At 60.0% G+C, this 17,081-nt stretch overlaps 1 protein-coding gene across 1 annotated transcript; it reads right to left on the reverse strand.

The window, feature by feature from the left end:
• Nucleotides 1–4,987: 4,987 nt before the first annotated feature.
• On the reverse strand, nt 4,988–17,036 carry RUSF1 (RUS family member 1). Its single transcript, XM_056341654.1, is given in 16 exon segments — nt 4,988–5,247; nt 5,600–5,677; nt 6,870–6,999; nt 7,001–7,032; nt 7,885–7,955; nt 8,058–8,115; nt 9,764–10,005; nt 10,912–10,961; nt 10,963–10,983; nt 11,459–11,560; nt 12,619–12,724; nt 13,090–13,122; nt 13,538–13,583; nt 15,406–15,520; nt 15,918–15,995; nt 16,760–17,036. Coding segments are annotated over 16 exon segments (1,494 nt in total). The 5' UTR covers nt 16,967–17,036; the 3' UTR covers nt 4,988–5,122.
• Between the last annotated feature and the right edge of the window lie 45 nt (nt 17,037–17,081).

The raw sequence follows: 17,081 nt of genomic DNA on the forward strand, positions 1-17,081 counted from the left end.
GGAACGAGACTGACCTCCAAACATGGACAACATTGAACCCACACTTGTCCAACGTGTTTTACGACCAAGAAAATGTTGGATTTGGTTATTTTGAGATGTTTTTTCTTGGCTCAGAAAGGAGGTAGCCCAAGTTTTGTGGTGACACTTCCATGGCTACCAAGGGAAGAGGAGGGCTAGCCACAGAATTCCTTCCCAGTGCCTTCTCCATGGGAGCAGTGGATGGATGTTCCCAATGTGTTTGGGCTCTGGTAGAGTGCAGGAGCGAGGACGGCGACTGGTTCCTTGGCTCTGAAAGGAAGTAGCCCAAGTTTTGTTGTGTTGGTTACATGGCTACCGAGGGGAGGGGAGGGCTAGCCACAGAATTCCTTCCTGGTGCCTTCTCCATGGGAGCACTGGCTGGATGTTCCCAACGTGTATTTGGGCTCCAGTAGAGTGCAGGAGCAAGGAGGGGAACCGGTTTCTCGGCTCAGAGAGCAGGTAGCCTAAGTTTAGTGGTGACACTTCCATGGCTACCAAGGGAAGGGGCAGGCTAGCCACTGAATTCCTTCCTGGCACCTTCTGCTGTTGTGTTTTGAGCCAAACGGTCCCCTCAGGGTCCCACATGCTCTTACTGTAATGGAGCAGGGCTCCTGTATAGGGTCCCTATAGGGATGGGGGGTTCTATGGTTTTGGAGACATCTTCATGGAGTTTGAGGGGTCTCTGTGGGGTCTGCGGTCCCTGTAAGGACGGAGGGGTCCCTCTGGTGTCTGGAGGTTCTGTGATGTTTGGAAAATCTCAATAGGGTCTGTAGATTTCTATAGGTACTATGGGGTCCCTATAGGGATGGAGAGGTTCCTATGGGCTTTGTGGGTCCCTATAGGTGCTAAGGTGTCCCTATAGGGATGGAGAGGTTCCTATGGGCTTTGTGAGTCCCTATAGTGTCTAGAGGTCCTTATAGGGGTTTGAAGGTTCTTACGGGGTCTTGGGGTCTCTATGTGGTTCGGCAACTCCCTATATGGTCGGGGGGGTCTCTATAGGGATGGAGGGGTCCCTATTGGTTTGGAGGGTCCCTATGGGGCCTTGGGGTCCCTTTTGGGTTTGTGGGTCCCTATAGGGATGGAAGAGACCCTATAGGTGACACCCCCCACAGGTGGACATGTACTTGGAGACCATCTTCATCCACGAGGCACTGGGCTGGGACCTCTCCACTACCATGGGGCCCTGCTGGCTGTCACCACCAGGATGGGGGCAGAGGGGGCGGAGCCACAGGAGGCGGGGGCAGAGCGGGGGGGAGCAGGGGCGGCCTAAGGGGCTCGTGTTAAGTGGGAGCTGGGGGTGCTCAAAGCAGGGGGCGTGGCCAAAGAAGGGCGTGCCTTGTGTGGGTAGGGCAAAAGGTAGGCAGGGCTTAAGGGTGGTGCCCAGGGGAGGGTCACAGAGGAGGGGCGTGGCTTGTGTGGGTGGGGCCTGTGTGGGCATCTGTCAAAAAGAGGGGCAAAGGGGGTGTGGTCTGACGGGGGAGGGGCCCAGGGGGGTTGGCATGCTGGTGGCACCCAGGCCAGGGGGCAGGGCTAAGGCGATGGGACATGTCCTGAGCTGGTGGGCATGGTCACAGGGTGGGGCTCATGTGGGTGGGGCCAATGGGGTTATGTGGGGGTGGGACCATGTGGTGCTAATGGAGTAGGGGCAGGGCTAAGGGGAGTGGGTGTGGCCTGATGTGAGCATGGTCTGATGGGGGTATGGCATGACAGGGTGTGGCCAAGGGGGTGGGGTCCCATGCTGATGGGACCTGGTGGAACCCAGTGCAGGTGGGTGGGGATAAGGTCTGGGGGCGTGGCCTGAAGGAAAGGGGGTGTGGTCTGATACTGGGGGCGTGGCCCACAGGGGGGCTGGCAGCACTGACGGACATAGTGCAGACCCTTATCATCATCACAGAGGCCTCCATCCTGGCCCCCTACAGTAGGACTGGGAGCATTGGGAGGGAACTGGGAGAAGACTGAGGGAGAATGGGAGGCGACTAGGGAACACTGGGAGGGGATGGGAGATACTGGGAGGCAGCTGGTGGCACTGGGAGGGGACTGGGCAACACTGGGAGGGACTGGGAGGGCACTGGGGTTGCATGGAGGGGCTGTGGAAAGCACTGGGAAGGATTGAGGTGCATTGGAGGGAGACTGGGAGGCGGCACTTTAGTGCCATATTGGTCTGTACTGATTGATACTGGTCTACACTGGTCCTGGGCCTTCCGGGCGAGCGCTGGAGGAGGTACTGGGCTCTACTGGGAGGAGACAGCAGGAGCCCTGGGAAGGCACGCTATACCTCACACACACACATGCTGGTCCTTACTGGGGACCACGCAGCACTAGGTGCCACTGGGGGCTACAAGGGGCTGGTGGAGCGTTACCCCCCGGTGCTGCCCCCCAACATCACAGGTCCCTGCCCCAGCACCCCCCACCTCCTGCAGCACCCCAGTACCAGCGACCTGCCATGGCCCAGCCTGCCCCCAGGAACAGGCATCATCTCCTGGTACTGGTGTACAGACCAGGTGGGACTGGAAGACACGAGGAAGGAACTGGGAGGCACTGGGAGGGACTGAGGGCAGTTGGGAGGGGATTGGGGGATGCTGGGAGACACTGGAAGGGGACTGGGAGGCACCGATAAGGTATTGAGGGGCACTGGGAGGGGACCAAGGGGAGCTGGGAGGCACTGGGAGAAACTGGGAAAGGGTGGGGATGCTGCTGGGAAGTACTGGGAAACACAAGGAGGGCAATGGGGGGAAATTAAGGGGCACTGGGAAGGACTGGGAGTGGAACATGAGGTGTTGGGAGCGGACTGGGGGCCATAAGGAGGGACTGGGACGTGACTGGGAGGGCACTGAGAGGGATTGGAAATGGACTGGGAGGCAGTGCAGCATAACTGGGACACACCAGGGTGGCACTGGGAGCACTGGGGAGGGTACACTGCGAGCGAATAGGGGGACTCTGCCCCCCCGTTGCCACAGCAATCCCCCCAAATCCCCCCAACAGGTGATGGCGCAGCAGCCACATGGCTGCGTTGCCTGTGGCACCTCAAGGTGCTTCCCAAGCTCCTCACGGTGCTGCCCGGCATGGCCACCCCCATCCCCTCGCCTGGTCACCCACCCCGGCATCACCCCACACCCACCCTGACCTGCCCAAGGCGGCCACTGCGTCTTCTTCCCCTGGGAGACCGACTGTCACCCAAAACTACCTCCACAGCTACCCCATGGCCACTCTGGTGCCCACGGGCCCACCTTGGCCAGCCCATGATGGTCACCCAAGATGGCCACCATGTCTTCTTCCCCTGGAAGACCGACTGTCACCCAGAACTACCTCCACAGCTTCCCCATGGCCACTCTGGTCCCCACGGGCCCACCTTGGCCAACCCAAGATGGTTGCCCAAGACAACTACCATGTCTTCTTCCCCTGGAAGACTGATCGTCACCCAGAGCTACCTCCACAGCTACCCTATGGCCACCCTGGTGCCCACGGGTCTTCCTTGGCCAACCCAAGATGGTCGCCCAAGATGGCCACCATGTCTTCTTCCCTTGGAAGACTGATTGTCACCCAGAGCTACCTCCACAGCTACCCCATGGCCACCCTGGTGCCCATGGGCCTTCCTTGGCCAACCCAAGGTGGCCACCATGTCTTCTTCCCTTGGGAAACTGATCTTGACCCAGAACTACCTCCACAGCTACCCTATGGCCACCCTGGTGCCCATGGGCCTTCCTTGGCCAACCCAAGGTGGTCGCCCAGGATGGTCACCATGTCTTCTTCCCTAATAAGCCCCATCTTGACCCAGTCTCCAGCCCCACCCTGTGAGGACCCAGTAGGGAACCACATGGTGGACATCAACACCCTGATCTATATGGCCATCGCCAACTTCCTCCAGGGGTACTTCATCCAACATGCGCGAAATGCACTGAAACGCCCAAAAATGAGCCCAGAACAACCCCAACACTGCCCAAAACAAGACTAGAATGCCTCAAAATAAGACCAAACTGCCTCAAAACTGCCCCAAATGAGCCTGAAACCCCCCAAAATGGGGATTTTGGAGTCAAAACACTCCAAAACAAGTCAAAACTGGTTCCAAAGACTAAAATGCCCCCAAACGAGCCCCAAACAGCCCTCAAACACACCAAAATATGCTCCAACCCCCAAATCAGCCATAAAATGACACCAAAATGCCCCAAAACGAACCCCAAACCCACAAAATACCAAAACACCCCAAATAATCCCAAAATGGCCCCAGACGAGCTTGAAATGCCCCAAAATGAGCCAAAAACACCCCAAAAATGAACCCCCCAAAATGAGCAAGAAATGCCCCCACATGAGCCCCAAAAAACCCTCAAAGGAGCCCAAAAAGGACCCAAAAGAGCCCAAGTTTCTTGAAAAGGCACCAAAACGTCTCAGAACCACCAAATTCCACCAAAATGTCTCAAAATCCCCAAAGTTGCCCCAGAATCTCCAAATTCCCCTCAAATGCCCCAAATACCACCAAAAATGCCTCAAAATCCCCCAAATTCCCCTCAAATGCCTCAAAATTCCCAAAATTGTCTTGAAATTCCCAAATGTCCCTCAAATGCCCCAAATTCCACCAAAAATGCTTCAAAAAACCCCAGATTGTCCCCAAATCCCCAAATATCCCTCAAATGCCCCGAAGTCCACCAAAAATGCTTCAAAAAAACCCAAATTGTCCCCAAATATCCTTCAAATGCCCCAAATTCCACCAAAAATGCTTCAAAATCCCCCAAGTACCCCTCATAATCCCCCAAATTGCCCTGAATTCCACCAAAATGCCTCAAAATCCCCCAAATACCACCAAAATGCCTCAAAATCCTCCAAATTCCCCTCAAATGCCTCCAAAGTCCCCCAAATGCCTCAAAATCCCCAAATTCCCCTCAAAATGCCTCAAAATCCCCCAAAATGTCTCAAAATCCCCCCCAAATCACACCAGAACCCCCCACCTGGCCCCAAACCGCTGGGAAACGCCTCATCAGCAGAATGTACATTTTTACAAATAATGGAAAAATGGTTTTTTTGGACCCATTGTCAAAAATATGCATTTTGGCCCTTCCCCTGCCCCATTTTGGGCCGATTTTGGGTAAATCCGGAGCTGGGTGGAGCCGGTTTACTGAGGGTGGGGTGAGGGGCAGGGCTTGCCTGAGGCCCCACCCTCTGACCCTGCCCACTCGAGCTGCCATTCATCGGGGGCCAGGAGGTGCCGGTGCGTCTCCCAGCCAGCGGCCGTCAGCCCTGCGGGACAATGACGTCACAGGATGACACATGTGCCACCACACGCCACCAGGTGTGAGGTCACATGGTGACACGTAGCAACAGGCACAGCAGGGTCACGGGGTGACATGTGATGACACAGGGTGGTGGCACATGACACACATGACGTGATGTCACTGGGGGGGGCTTGGAGGTCACACGCATGATGTCACAAGGGCATCCAACGACAGGTGGGACCCAGATAGTGACATGTGATGATAGCAGAGGTGACAATGTGTGACATCACAAGGATGCACGCTGCCACATGTCATGACAAGCAACACAGTGATGACATGTGATGACACGCAATGATGACACGCGTGATGACACGTACCACGCAGGAAGGCGGGGCCAAGCGTGCGCCACAGGCGGGAGCTCTCAGCCACGACTCCCCACGGCACCATTCCCGGCGCTGCGGGGGAGGGACACCCCGTTACTGCCCCATGGACCCCAAAACCTCCCAGGGTCCCCCCAAATCCCTCCAAGACCCCCTGAAACTCCCCCAGGGACCACAGAACCCCCAAGGAACCCCCTAAACGGTCCCTAGTGTACCCCCAAATGCCAACACCCCCCACTGTGCCCCCAAACCACCCCAGGGCCCCCAAAACCCCTGCGGAGACCCTCCAAACTGAGACCAGACACCCCCAAACCACCCCAGAGACCCCCAAACACTTCCAGGAACCCCAAAATCCACCCAGGGTCCCCCCAACCCCCCCAAAACCCTCCAGGGACCCCCAAACCCCTCCTAGGGATCCCAGACTCCCCCCCAAGAAACCCTCTAAACCGTTCCTAGGGGACTCCCAAAAGCACCCCAGGGTACCCCCCAAACTCCTCTAGGGACCCCAAACCCCTCCCCAAGACACCCAAAAACCCTCCAAACCACCCCAGGGACCACCCAGATCCTCCTGGGGACCCCAAGACCCCTCTAGGGCCACCCCAAAGCATCCCAGGGTCTCCCCAAATCCCCTAGACCCCAAAACCCCACCGGGGACTGCCCAAACCAACCCCTGACACCCCCAAACCACCTCAGGGCCCCCCAGCTCCCCCCTAAACACCCCTAAACTGACCCCAGAGACCCCCCAAACACTTCCAGGGACCCCAAAACCCATCCTGGGTCCCCCTAACCCACCCCCGCAAGACCCTTAAACCCCTCCAGGCAACCCCAAAATCCTCCTAATGACTCCAGACACCCCCAGGAACCCCCTAAACAGTTCCTAGGGATCCCCTCAAAGCATCCCAGGGTCCCCAAAAACCCCTCTAGTGACCCCCAACCCCCCCTCCCAGAACCCCCAGGACCCTCCAAACCACCCCAGGGACCCTCCTAGGCACCCAAAAACCCCTCCAGCCCTCCCTCAAACCAACCCCAGGACCCCCCAAAATGATAATAATCCCAGAGGCTCCCCCAAAGTCCCCCCTAGGACCCCCCAAACCACGCTAGCCCCCCTCAGACACCCTAGGGACCCCCAAACCCCACCCCAGAAACCCCCTAAACTCTACCTACGGTCCCCCCAAACCCCTCCATGGCCCCCCCAAAGCATCCCAGGGTCCCCACACTCCCCCCCTAGGGACCCCAGATCCCCCAGGGCACCCCCCAGACAACTCACGGCAGTGGCGCAGGCGGCGTTGGAGCGGGCGCAGGGCAGCACCCATGGGTGCCCCCAGGGGCAGGTCAGGGCCCAGCAGCTCCTCCAGCAGCAGGGCCTGGGCACAGGCTCGCAGGGGGGTGTCAGGGGGGGGCCCCCTGCCGTAACCCCACCCCCACCCACCCTAGTAGGGGGTGGGGGTCACCTGGATGGCTAGGTCCCTTCCTGGGTCCCTCCCAGGCACATGGGTCCCTGTGACCAGCCCCTCCCTGGGGTCCCCTAGGATACCCCAAACCCCAGATGCCTGGGTACCTGGGAACCCACCCACCCACCTGGGGAGCTGGGACCCACCCCCACCCACCTGGGTCCCTGGGATGCCCCCCAATCAACCCCAGACACCTGGAGCCCTGGGACCCCACCCCCCTCGCAAACTCAGACTCCTGGGTCCCTGGGAGCCCCCCACCCACCTAGGGCATCCTCTACTGAACCCCGGGTCCCTGGGACCCCCCCAACGACCCACCTAGGTCACTGGGACACCCTCCACCCAACCCCAGAAGCCTGGATCCCTGTGACTCCCGTTCACCCACCTGGGCCACTGGGACCCCCCTCCACCCAAACCTGAACATCTGCGTCTCTGGGATGCCCCCACCCAACCAACCCCAGGAGCCTGTGTCCCTGTGACCCCCCACACCCATACGACACGCCCTGGGACCCCCACCCAACCTACCTGGGTACCCCCCAGAAGCCTGGGTCCCCGGGACACCCCCCCCCCATGCCACACATCCAGGGACCTCACCCACCCACCTGGGTCACCCCTGGATGCCTGGGTCCCCGGGACCCCCACCCACCCTGGGGACACCTGAGTTTCCCTCGGATCCCTGGGTCCCCGGGACCCCCACCCCCCCCCGGGGCACCTGGGTCCCGGCTGGACACCTGGGTCCCGGGACCCCCACCCACCCCGGGGACACCTGGGACCCCCCCAGACACCTGGGTCTCTGGGACCCCCCACCCACCCAGCATGCAGGGGGGGTCCCACCTTGGGAGGGCCGCAGCACAATGATGTAATCCTCGGTGCCACATTCCAGCGCCTTCTTGAACTCTGCTTCGCTGCGGGGGAGTGGGGGGCGGGAAAGAGGGGAGACTCGGACACCGGGGTCCCCCCCTTCAGACGCTGAGGTTGTCCCCCCCTGGACACTGGGGTCCCCTCACCTCTTGACCAGCCGGTGCAAGGGGGCACCCAAATGGAGGTTCAGGCGGGTGCTGAAGCCTGCGGGGACAGCGGGTGACGTCAGAGTGACATCAGGGTGATGTCACAGGGTGACACCAGACACAGACACAAATGGGGGTGTACACAAAGTGATGTGGGGGGATGACACCAGGCGAGACCAGATGACACTGGTGACACCTGGTGATGCTGGGTGACATGGGGGTGACACTGGGTGGCAGTAGGGGACATCAGGGAGCACTGGGTGGCACCAGGTGGCATAGTGGGGTGACAACAGGTGACGCTGGCTGACTTAAGAGTAACACTGGACAACACTGGGTGACAGTGGAGCGACACTGGGGGTTGCTGGGTCACATGGAGATGACACCAGGTGACACTGGAATGATACCATGGGGTGCTGGGTCACATAATGCTGACACTGGGTGACGCAGAGATGACACCAGATGATGTGGGGGTGACACTGAACAACGCTGGGTGACAAGGGTGACACTGGGGGTTGCTGGGTCACATGCAGGTGACACTGGGTGACACCAGGCACCACTGGACAATGCTATATGACACAGGAGTGATACTGGGGGCGTGGGGTAACACAAAGGTGACACGTGGGTGATGCTGAGTGACATGGACAGCTGGGTGACACCAGGGGGTGCTGTGTGACATGAGGGTGACACCAAGCAACATTTGGCTGATGCTAGGTGACAAAGTGACACCAACTGACACAGGAAGTGACATGGGGTGACACCAGGTGACACTTGGCGACAGTGATGCTGGGTGACATAGAGGTGACACAGGGTAACACCAAGTGATGGCGGGGATGGCAGCAGGTGACACTGGGTGACACAGAGGGTGACATCAGATGACTGAGAGTAACACTGGGTGATGTGGGGTGACACCGGGTGACACAAGGGTGACCCAGTGGTTACACTGGAGAACATGTGGGGTGACATGGGGGTGACAATGAATTACATGGGGTGACATTGTGTGACATGGGGTGACATCAGGTGACACCTGGGGGTTAGCAGGGATGGGTGACCCACAAGGGGGGTGACACTAGGATACAAGGATGTGTGACACCAGGGCGGTGGACAGTGACAAAGGGTGGGTGACACCAAGAGGAGGGGGGCACGGAACAGAACAACAGTGAGGGATGATGGTGGGGTGACACCTGGTGGCTGTCAAGAGGTGGGTGACATGGGGAGGTGACATCGAGGGGGAATGTGACACAAGGGGAGAACGTGACACGACGGTGACACGACAGTGACACAACAGTGGGTGACACTGAAGGATGACACGAGCGTGCGTGACACCAAGGGGTAACACAGGGGAGGGGGGGTGGGGGGGGTGGGGCGGAGGGGGGTGTGTGTGCCACCTAGTGGGTGTCAGAGGTGGGTGACATAGCAAGGTGACACTGAGGGGAAACGCAACACATGAGGGTGACACCAGTGTGGGTGACACCAAGGGGTAATACTGTGGGAGGGGCGTTGACACCGTGGCAAGGGGGTGACATCTGGGGGTGACACAGTGGTGGGTAACACCAAGCGATGACACCGGGGGGGGTGACACCAAGGGGTGACACTGGGGGAGAGGGGTGTGACACAGGGGCAGGGGGTGACACCTGGTGGGTGCCAGGGGTGGGTGACATGCGGGGGTGAGTGACACAGGGGGTGACCCCAAGGTGCCTGTGACTCACCGGGCAGCAGGGGCTCACGGGGGTTGACATCCTCGGGGCTGGGGACGTTGATGACGCCTCCGTCCTCCCAAATGGGGCGGTGGGCCAAAGCCCCACCCCCCCGGACCACACCCCTCAAGGCCCCGCCCAGGGCGAGGCGCAGGCGGGGCCGGTTGAGGGTGGGCAGGCACAGGGCCCCCACCGCCCCCACGTTGGCACCCAGGTGGGTCACCAGCAGCAGCGTCACCACCAGCCCGGTCAGCCTGGGCCCCAAAAACTCCCATCAGCCCCTGGGGCACCCCCAAAATCCTATCAGTCCCTGCGGGAGGGGGGGAATCCCATTAGCACATGGGGCACCCCCAAAATCCCATCACCCGGGGGGGGGGGGGGGGGGGGGAACTCCCATCAGCCCTGGGGGCAGGGGTGCAAAACCTCCCATGAGCCCCTGGGGGGGCCCCAAAAACTCCCAAGAGGTCCTGGGGGAGGAGAAACACCTCCCATCAGCCCCTGGGGGAGCCCCAACATCCCATCAGCCCCTGGGGGTGCAAAATGTCCCATCAACCCCCCGGGGGGGTGGGGCACAATGTTCCATGAGCCTTTAGAGGATCCCAAAATCCCATCAGCCCCTGGGGGAGCCCCAACATCCCATCAGCCCCTGGGGGGGGCCAAAAACTCCCATCAGCCCCTGGGGGGCAAGCAAAATCCCATCAGCCCTGAAGCGGGAGGGAGAAAAGTCTCCCATCAGCCCTGGGGGATGGCCCAAAATGTCCCATCAGCCCCTTGGCAGGGGGGGCGGGGGGCAGGGCAAAAACTCCCATGAGCCTTTAGAGGACCCCAAAATATCCCTTCAGCCCCTGGGGCATCCCCAAAATCCCATCAGCCCCCTGGGTAGCAGCGTGTCAAAATGTCCCATCAGCCCCTGGGGGGGCTTCAAACTTGCCCAGGAGCCCCACACCCAAACCCCGCCCCCTCTCGCTAAGCCCCGCCCCCTCTCTTTGAGCCCCACCTCCCCATGAAGCACTAATCCCCTCCTGGAAACCCCGAGGCCCCACCCCCTCTCTTTAAGCCCTGCCTCCCCATGAAGCACTAATTCTCTCCCTGAGCATCCCAGAGGCCCCGCCCCCTTTCCCAGAGGCCACTCCCTCTTCCCAGCATGCCCCGGGGCTCACCATGGCCGCCCCTCCAGCAGTGGCAGCAGCAGCAGTGCCAGCAGCAGCCCCCGCCCCGTTCACCAGCGTCTCCTGCCCAGTCCCACCAGTACACACCAGTAACACCAGTAACCCCACCTCCTGCCTCCCACTGCCCCCAGTACAGCCCAGTTGCCCTCCCAGTCCCTCCCCACTGCCCCTATCCCAGACCCTCCCAGTGCTCCCAGTACAGCAGTTGCCCTCCCAATTGCCCGCTATCCCCCTTGCAGTCCCCTCCCAGTGCTCCCAGTACAACACAGCTGCCCTCTCAGTCCCTCCCAATTGCCCCCAATCCCCTGCCAGTCCCTCCCCAGTGCTCCCAGTAACACCCAGTTGCCCTCCCAGTCCCACCCCATTACCCTCAGTTCTTCCCAGTGCCCCCCATTCCCCTCCCAGCCCCTTCCAGTCCCTCGCAAAGATGTCCCAGTCCCCGATCAGTCTCTTCCAGTACTGTCCCAGTCTCTCCCAGTCCCCCCCAGTGATGGCCCGGTCCCACCAAGTTCCCCTCCCAGTCCCTCCCAGTGCCCACCTGGCTGCTGTCCTTGGCGGCCACGTCGGCCATGTTGTCCCTCCGCGCCTGGTGCACAGCCAGTGCTGCCCGCGTCGCCCCACCTGCCACTCCCACAATGCACTGCGGCAGGGGCACCTGCGTCACCCACTGCCTCCCAGTGTCTGCCAGTATCCCCCCAGTGCATTCCAGTGTCCTCCAGCATCACCCCCAGGATCCCCCCGGTGCCTCCCAGTATCCCCAAGTATCACCTGTCTCCCAATATCCCCTAGCATCACCCCAAAATCCCCACACTGCCTCCCATTATCCCCAGCAGCACCCCAGTATCCCACCAGTACCTCCCAGTATCACCCCAGTGCCTGCCAGTATCCACAAGTGTCTCCCTGTACCCCTCAGCATCACTCTGTGCCCTCCAGTATCCACCAGTATATTCCCAGCACCTCCCAGTAATACCCTCAGCAGCATACCCAGTGCCTCCCAGTAACCCCCAGCATCACCCCTATGTCCTCTAGTGCCTTCCAGTATCCCCCAGTATCTCCCTAAGCACTTCCCAGTATTCTCACAGTACCACCCAAATGCCTCCCAGTATTCCCCAGCATCACCCTGTGTCCCCCGGTATCTCCCCAGCACCCTCTAGTATCCCCCCAGCACCTCCCACTACTCCTGCACAATCACACAAACTCCTCCCAGTATCTCCCAGCATCACCCCAATGTCCCCCAGTATCCCCCCAGCACCTCCCAGTATTCTGGCAGTATCACACAAATGCCTTCCCGTATTCCCCAGTATCCCCCCAGCAGCTCCCAGTACTCCACAAGTACCACCCAATTGCCTCGCAGTATCCCCCAACATCACCCGTGTCCCCCAGTGCCTTCCAGTATCCCCTCAGCAGCTCCCAGTATTCCCACAGTCACTCAAGTACCTCACAGTAGCCCCCAACATCACCCCAGTGTCCCCCAGTGCCTTTCAGTATCCCCTCAGCAGCTCCCAGTATTCCCACAGTACCATCCAAATGCCTCCCAGTATCCCCCAGCATCATCCTGTGGCCCCCAGTATCCCCCCCAGCACTTCCCAGTGCTCCCACACTGTCACTTAAATGCCTCCAAGTACCCGCCAGCACCACCCCGTGTCCCCCAGCGCCTCCCCCATCCGCTGGGGGCGGGGAAGGGGGGCGGGGCATTACCTTGACAGCAGCCGCCAGCGTCAGGAGGGCGGGGCCGGTGGGGGGCCAGGCAGGCGCCAGCAGCTCCAGCACCAGCGCCAAGTCATTGAGCACGTCAGCAGCCAGCCTGGGCGGGGCCACGCACATGAGGGGGGGCGGGGCCGCGGGGAAGGGGGGGGCGGGGCCCGCGGGGAAGGGGGGGGGCGGGGGCCGCGGGGAAGGGGGGGGCGGGGCCGCGGGGAAGGGGGGGGCGGGGGCCGCGGGGAAGGGGGGGGGCGGGGCCGCGGGGAAGGGGGGGGGCGGGGGCCGCGGGGGAAGGGGGGGCGGGGCCGCGGGGAAGGGGGGCGGGGCCGCGGGGAAGGGGGGCGGGGCCGCGGGGAAGGGGGGCGGGGCCGCGGGGAAGGGGGGCGGGGCCGCGGGGGAAGGGGGGCGGGGCCGCGGGGAAGGGGGGCGGGGCCGCGGGGAAGGGGGGGCGGGGCCGCGGGGACTCACCGCCACTGCTTTGCCTCACAGTCCAGGCGGGTCCTGCAGGTGGGGGGGGGCCAGTATCTACCACTAAGTCCCACTGACACCTCCCATTAAGGCCCAGTAGCTACCAGTAAGGCCCAGTGCCACCTCCCAGTAAGGTCAAATAGTTCCCAGTAAGGCCCAAGTGCCACCTCCCAGTAAGGTCAAATAGTTCCCAGTAAGGCCCAAGTGCCACCTCCCAGTAATGACCAGTAGCTCACACTAAAGCCCAGTAGCTACCAGTAACACCCAATACCTACCTCCCAGTAACGCCCAGTGACTCCCAGTAACACCCAGTACCACCTCCCAGTAGGGTCCAGTAGCTCCCAGTAATGCCCACTGCCATCTCCTAGTAAGGCCCAGTTGCGCCCGGTAGCTCCCAGCACAGCCTCCCCATGCTCCCAGTACACTCCCAGTGCATCCCAGTGCTCACCCCTGGAGCCAGGCGAAGGCGATGCGTGTCACCATCCCCACCCCATCTGCAAGGGCACCAGTTTGGGGTGAAACTGGGCAACTTTGGGTATGGGGCAATTTTGAGGGTGAAAATAGAGGATTCTGGCTACAGCAGGATTTTGGGGTGAAACAGGGATATTTGGGGTGCAGGGGTTTTGGGGTGAAAATGGAGGATTTTGGGTGTGGAATGTTTGGGGTAAAATTTGGGGGTGATTTGGTGTGGGGGCATTTTGCGCTGAAAATGGGGGATTTGGGGGTGTGGAGTATTTTGGAGTGAAATTTGGGGATTTTGGGTGCGGGGGCAATTTTGAGGTGAAAACGTGAGGGTTTGGGTGTGAGGATGAAAACAGAGGATTCTGAACATGGGGAGGTTTGGGGAGAAATCGGGAGTATTTTGGGTTTAATTGATTTTGAAGTAATATCAAGCCATTTTGGGTGATAGTGAAAAAATTTGGGAGATGGACAATTTGGGGTAAAAAATGGTGAATTTTGGTGCGGGGGGGAATGAAAATTAAGGATTCTGATGTGTAAACTACAGCAGTTTGGTATGATAGAATTCTGGGGTGAATATAGTAATTTTGGAAAGACTTTGGAGTAAAATTGAGGGATTTTAGTTAAAAAGGGATTTTGGGGGTGAAACCAGGGGGTTTTGGTGTTGCCAGAGCAGGTTTTGGGGTCAAACTGGGGGATTTTGGAGCCAAAGGGGGAATTTGGGGATTAAACTGGTGGGGTTTGGAGGTGCTGGAGAAGACTTTGGGGTAAAACTGGGGGATTCTGGGGGTCGCAAGGGGTTTGGGGTGAAAATGGTGGATTTTGGAAACGTTTTGGGGTAAAATCAGCGGATTTTAGTTAAAAACAGTATTTTGGGGTGAAACTGAACAATTTTGAGGTCCTAAGGGGGATTTTGGGGTGAAACTAGGGGATTCTGGCATTACCTGAGCATATTTTTGGGTCAAATTGAGAGATTTTTGGTTAAAAAATAGGTTTGGGGATGAACTCGGGGAATTTTGAAGTAAAACTTGAGGATTTTGGGGGGCAGCTTTGCATTCTGGATTACAAAAAGGATTCTGGGGTTAAACTGGGGGGAAGGGGGTACCAAAGCATATTTTTGGGTCAAACTGGGAGATTTTTGGGGTCCAGCTGGGATTTAGGAGGGGAAATGGGGGATTTGGGGGTTGCTGGATCAGATTATGAGCTAAAACAGGCACATTTGGGTGATTCTGGAACACATTTTGGGGTCAAACTAGGAGATTTGGGGTTTAAAAAAAGATTTTGTGGTGAAAAATGAGATTGGGGGGGCACTGGGGCTAACTTGGGGGTCAAACTGGGAAATTTGGGGGTTAAACTGGGAGATTTGGGGGTCAAGGAGGAGAATCTTGTGGTAAAATTTGGTGATTTTGGGGACAGGTCTGGCTTTTGGATTCCAGCTAAGATTCTGGGGCGAAAATTTGGGGGTTGGGGAGTGCTGCATCAGATTTTGGGGTGATATTGAAAGATCTGGGGGGTTCTGGAGAACATTTTAGGGTCAAATGGGAGCTTTTGGAGTCCAAGAGAAATTTTTGGGGTCAAAGTAGTGAATTCTGGGGTGAAACCGGGGATGCCCAAGCAGATTTGGGGGTAAAACTGAGGAATTTTTAGATTCAAGACAAATTCTGGAGCGAAAAATGATTTTTTCGCAGGTGCTGAAACTGATTTTGAGGTCAAACTGGGAAATTCTGAAACAAAAGATGGGCTTGGGGGTCAAACAGATGAATTTGGGGGTAAGACTGGGAGATTTGGGGTTCAGCCATGGATGTGGGGGCCAAGGGTGGTTTTGGGGTGAAACTGGGGGGGGTTGGGGTTACTCACCACGTAGCACCCAGGTGAGGGTGGCCCCCGTGACGGTGGCAGCGCTGTCCCCCACCCCCACGGCCTGGAGCACTGCCCGGGTGGCCAAGGCGCCCGTCAGGGTGCTGCACAGCGCCTGCCCAGTGTTCCCAGTTACTCCCAGCCCATCCCGCCTCCCTCCCAGTTCCCTCCCCATCCCTCCCACTGCCCTCCAGATCCTCCCAGTAACCCACACTAACCACCCAGTCCCTCTCAGTGTCCACCTGCCCAGCCACCCCCATTCCAGTGCCCTCCCAGCCTTTCCCAGTACCCCCCAGCCACTTCCCAGTGCCTCCTAGTTACACGCCAGTGTCCCCCAGCCCATCCCAGTGCCTCCCAGTTACCACTCAGTCACCTCCCACCAACCCCCTGCACAGCCACCTCTTTCCCAGTTAACTTGCCAGTCCCTCCCACTGGCCACCAGGTGCTTCCCAGTAGCCCACAATCCCCTTCCAGCACCTCCAAATCCCTCCCAGTACCCCTCCCAGCGGCACCTGGAGCGCATCCCAGCACTGGTACTGGAGGTAATCCGGGCTGACACTCTCGGGGTACCCCTGGGGCAGCAGCACCCGCTGGAAGGGAAATGGGGTGGGGGGAGATCAGGGACCCTGGGACCCCCCAAACCCACTCAGCCCCCCTGACCCTTGCAGCACCCTAGTATTCCCTCAAGGACTCCCCAGGTCCACACCTAACCCCCCCAGACCACCAACAGCCCCCCCCCCCCAGAACCTCAATCCCCCTCACAGGATTCCCTAAAACTCCTAGACCCCCCTCAAAACCCAAATACCCCCCCCAGACCCCCCAACCCCCATCCAGGACCCCAGGATCACCCCAACGACCTCCTCAGGTCTCATTACCCCCACCCAGGACCCCCTGGACCCCAACAGCCTCCTCCAGAACCCCCCAGCCCTCATTAACCTCCCCAAGACCCCAACAGCACCCTCAGGTCCCCCCCAAACCTCATTATCCCCCCCCCCCCTCAGAACCCAAATAATCCCCCCGGGCCCCAACACCCCCCTAGAAGCCCAGTACCCCCAGTAACTCCCCCAGACCCCTCCAAGACCCAAGTACCAACCCAATGACCCACCCCGGACACCGACAGCCCCCCCAGGACCCAAACATCTCCCTCAGGACACCCCCAAACCTCATGATCCCCCACCCCGAACCCAAATAACCCCCCAGGACCACCCTCCCCAGACCCCGTTATCCCCCTCAGGACCCCAACAAGCCCCCCGCAACACCTGCCAGGACGCCTGTATCTCCCCCACGACCGCCCCCCCCGAACTCATTAGCCGCCCCCCGGAGCCCAAAGCCCCCCCCCAGGGCCCCCCCTCACGGCGGCAGCGCGGCGCAGGCCGGAATGCGAGCAGGCGCCGGGGGGGACGAGGCGCTGGAGCCCCCCCCTGGAATCCCCCTGGTACCGGGCGGCTTCGCGGGGACCCCACAGCTCCCGGCAAAGCGGGGGGGGCGCGGAAGGGCCGGGGGAGACACGGGGCGGGGCTGGCCACCCCGTCCCCGTCCCGCCACCCTCCGGCCCCACCATTCCGCGTCGCCGCGTAAAGGGGTCGGCTCGCTTCCGAATGGCGGGCTGGGCTGACAGTCCTCAGCTCTCTATGGTCTCTATGGGGCGGGCTGGGAGGGCGGTCCGCCAACTCTAT

This window comes from Falco biarmicus, chromosome 5, assembly GCF_023638135.1.
Source record: "Falco biarmicus isolate bFalBia1 chromosome 5, bFalBia1.pri, whole genome shotgun sequence".
Lineage (NCBI taxonomy): Eukaryota > Metazoa > Chordata > Aves > Falconiformes > Falconidae > Falco > Falco biarmicus.